General features: G+C 33.6%; 1 protein-coding gene across 1 annotated transcript; it reads right to left on the minus strand.

The window, feature by feature from the left end:
* On the minus strand, window positions 1–1,128 carry LOC142630217 (gibberellin-regulated protein 6). Its single transcript, XM_075804186.1, has 4 exons — window positions 922–1,128; window positions 753–788; window positions 598–631; window positions 1–454 (listed from the first exon to the last, which is right to left on the minus strand). The coding sequence occupies exons 1-4, from the start codon at window positions 988–990 to the stop codon at window positions 273–275; spliced, it is 321 nt and encodes a 106-aa protein (XP_075660301.1). The 5' UTR covers window positions 991–1,128; the 3' UTR covers window positions 1–272.
* Between the last annotated feature and the right edge of the window lie 2,063 nt (window positions 1,129–3,191).

Below are 3,191 nucleotides of genomic sequence, written 5' to 3' on the forward strand. Positions count from 1 at the left end.
TTTTTCATTATTATTGATAAATTAATGCACATTTCATTCATGAAAGAAATGGACAATAGTACATTGACTAAGTTTGGTCATGCTGCCCTCATAGTCACATGGGGTTTACAAATGACAAAACCCCTTGGAGCAGTGAAATAAATTTCACATGGGGGAGAATTAAGATTAACTGGTCAATTAATTAATGACCTGATTATAAATTCAACCAACAATAAAAAAAAAAAATTAATACTAATTGTTGGTGGGAATAAAGAACATAAACTAAAATAGTTTTAAGGGCATTTGGGGCCTCCACTCTTAGTCTTCCAGTTGTTGTAGCAAGGGCACACAGCCTTGTTTCCATAGTAGCCAGGAGGAACACACAGGCACTTGGCACAACATTTTTGGCAGTAGAACATGCATGGTTTGTGGTACTGTGTCTGGCTACATCTTCTTGAGCATTGTGATGGGCATTCTGGTTATTTCATTTACACAAGGTAAAAACAAAATTAGAAAGAAAAAAAAAATACTATTAGTGCAAAATTACACTTCACAGTGTTAAAAGAAGAGCATATATAGGGGTAAAAATAAAACAACATTTTGTCGGTGATTACTTACGGTAACTCTTAAGACTCCCTTGTCCATTTTGCCCCTGAAAAACACAAATATTTTGTCAAAAATATGGTACAAAGTAAAGTAAAACCATTACTTACAAAAGAAATTGCAAAAATTTCCCAAGTCAATTATCATGCAAAAGAGATGAAAAAACTTACACTTTCAAGGTGGTACTGAGCTTCTTTTGCCATGACCTATACAAGAGAAATAAAAGGGGTATACAATTACAACCAGATTATGACTAGTATATATTATGAAATTTTCTCATTTTAGGACCAGAATCGTGGCACATTTTCAAAGTGTGTACTGTGTAGAATGGGAACTCACCTGGGTTGCAACCATGGAAATGCCAAGGAGAGCTAGAACCAGAATGCAGAGAAGCTTAGCCATGGCCATAAGTACTAGGCAAAAGAGAGAGAGAGAGAGAGGTGGTTCAAGTTGTCTAGGTAGTGTGGTGTGTGGCTTAGTTTCTAGAGCAAAGTAGTCCTGGCCTTAAATAGACTTGGTTGAAGAGGGACTCTGACATATTGCAACATTTGCATGATCTAATCTATTGGTACTATAGTATTATTTTGCCTTAGAAAAAGACATTAACTGATCTATGTTTAGGGTATATTCCCAAAATGTCCATTAGCTAATAATACTGCAATGAAATTTGTGCCTTAACTGGTTTTATGAATCTTAATTCCAAAATGTTGGAAAGAATAAAGAACACCATATAATTTGTAAATATCCTTCTTATTATATTAGTTATCGATTTCTAATTCTAAGTTCGGTACATTATTAGATTTAGACCTGATGATTGCATGTGGGAGCTTTACTTTGATTTTATTTGAACATATATTTAGTTTTGATGACCGTGTATTATATCGATGCACAAAAGGTGGAAAATGACACATTAGAATTTACTCAATTTAGATATAAAATCACAATCATATATGCAACTTGTTTATAACGTGGACTTAAATCCAATTGGTCAAGTCCTTTGTTGAGTTTGGATCAACCTGAATTTACAACTGATTGGTGTCTTGGTCTGATGATAAAGAACCATTATCAAGAGCCATATGTTGAAACTCTCTCAAAAATAGTTTAATCAAATTATGAGTCAACTAAATTTAAACAAGTTCACATTGATAGATCTGAAGTACCTTACACAAATTTGATCCAATCACAATGTAGTTAGATATCCCTATAATAATGCATAACACATCCACGTTAATAATAAAAAACCAAAAAAATAAATTATGCTTTAGTAAACTTACACAATTATACTATTTTGCAAATTTAGGGTCTATGTTTAGTTAGTTATCTTGGGAGTAACTAAAATTCTATTTTGCAACATAAACTTCGTATAACTTTTTTTCACAAATGTTCGTTTTAAGCCTAAAATACCATTTTGCAATAGCTTATACAAATGCACTCTTAGTTTATTATCATAAACTACAAAACTAAACACATGTACGTAATTAATATGATCTCTTGTCATCAACTATGGACTTTCACAATTAACATGATATCATTTTTCTCTTAGAATTACAAAGAGTTGACTCTTGGGTAAGGATTTGTGATATCACCTAAGGATGATTATATCAAATTAAAAATTAATATTGGAATAAAATCTAACTAATTGTGATCTAAATCAAATCTACAAATTGTTAATAAACTCATAAAGGGTATAACTGTAATAGAAATATCCAGTGCACTGTTGTCTATAACATGGGTAAGTTAGTTTTAATAGTTATATATGGAGTGGGGCCCCAATAATAATCCACAAATCAGATCACATTAATCACAGTTCCAAAAAGTCTTCATCGTCCAGCATTAAACATATACTTCACATAAGGAACTGATTACTCTACTCTACAATCGAGTGCACACAAAATCTCACTCCTTCAATCATCAAATAAGCAAATTTCATACGTGGACAGGAAATCAACCGTAGAAAAACTTGATAGAATGACGTGGCAAGATCTTAGATAGCGTGAGTAGAAGAGCTGTATGTACAAGAAAAGTAGGAGATTAGGGCTAAGGAAAAATAATTGTTTGGGGAGCTAATAATTGATTGGGGGTCCATGGATGGTTCATCATCCATGTGCACCTAACTGATACTGAACCAAGCACATGACCTCAAGTTGCGCCAAAACGACAGAACTGCGCACCTTGCGCTGTAAACCCATCTCCCTTTGTCCAATGTCTATTTTGTGTTTCCCATCACAAGCTTTGGGCTCTTTGTAACTAAGTTTATGGTGGACGGTGGGCCTTTTTTCTTTCCCCTCTCTATATCTATTATCATAAGTGATTGATAGGGTTTGTGTGCTTCAACAAATGTACAAAAAAACATTGTTAGTGTGTGGACAATAGAGAATTCATGCCTACAATTTCGGCTGAATGAATATCTTTATGTTGAATTGAGGAGAGGGAAGGGCCATGACCATGTGAGCTTTATATTATTTTGTGGTTATGTGTTTGCAATCTAATGTGGATGACAAGGAATCGCATTATGAGGTGAACTGAACTAAGTGGGAAGTGCTTGATCTTATACTTTTAAGTAGATAAATTATTAAAACGTACAGTGATCATCCTGAATTTTGTGATTG

The sequence above is a fragment of the Castanea sativa genome, chromosome 4 (genome assembly GCF_040712315.1).
Source record: "Castanea sativa cultivar Marrone di Chiusa Pesio chromosome 4, ASM4071231v1".
NCBI classification, from domain to species: domain Eukaryota; kingdom Viridiplantae; phylum Streptophyta; class Magnoliopsida; order Fagales; family Fagaceae; genus Castanea; species Castanea sativa.

Excerpts from the sequence above, each read along its gene's own strand:
- LOC142630217 (XM_075804186.1), bottom strand. The coding sequence starts at position 990 with ATGGCCATGGCTAAGCTTCTCTGCATTCTGGTTCTAGCTCTCCTTGGC. Across the intron at positions 789-921 it reads TTTCCATGGTTGCAACCCAG|GTCATGGCAAAAGAAGCTCA; the intron begins GTGAGTTCCCAT and ends TCTCTTGTATAG. Across the intron at positions 455-597 it reads AGGGAGTCTTAAGAGTTACC|AATGCCCATCACAATGCTCA; the intron begins GTAAGTAATCAC and ends TGAAATAACCAG.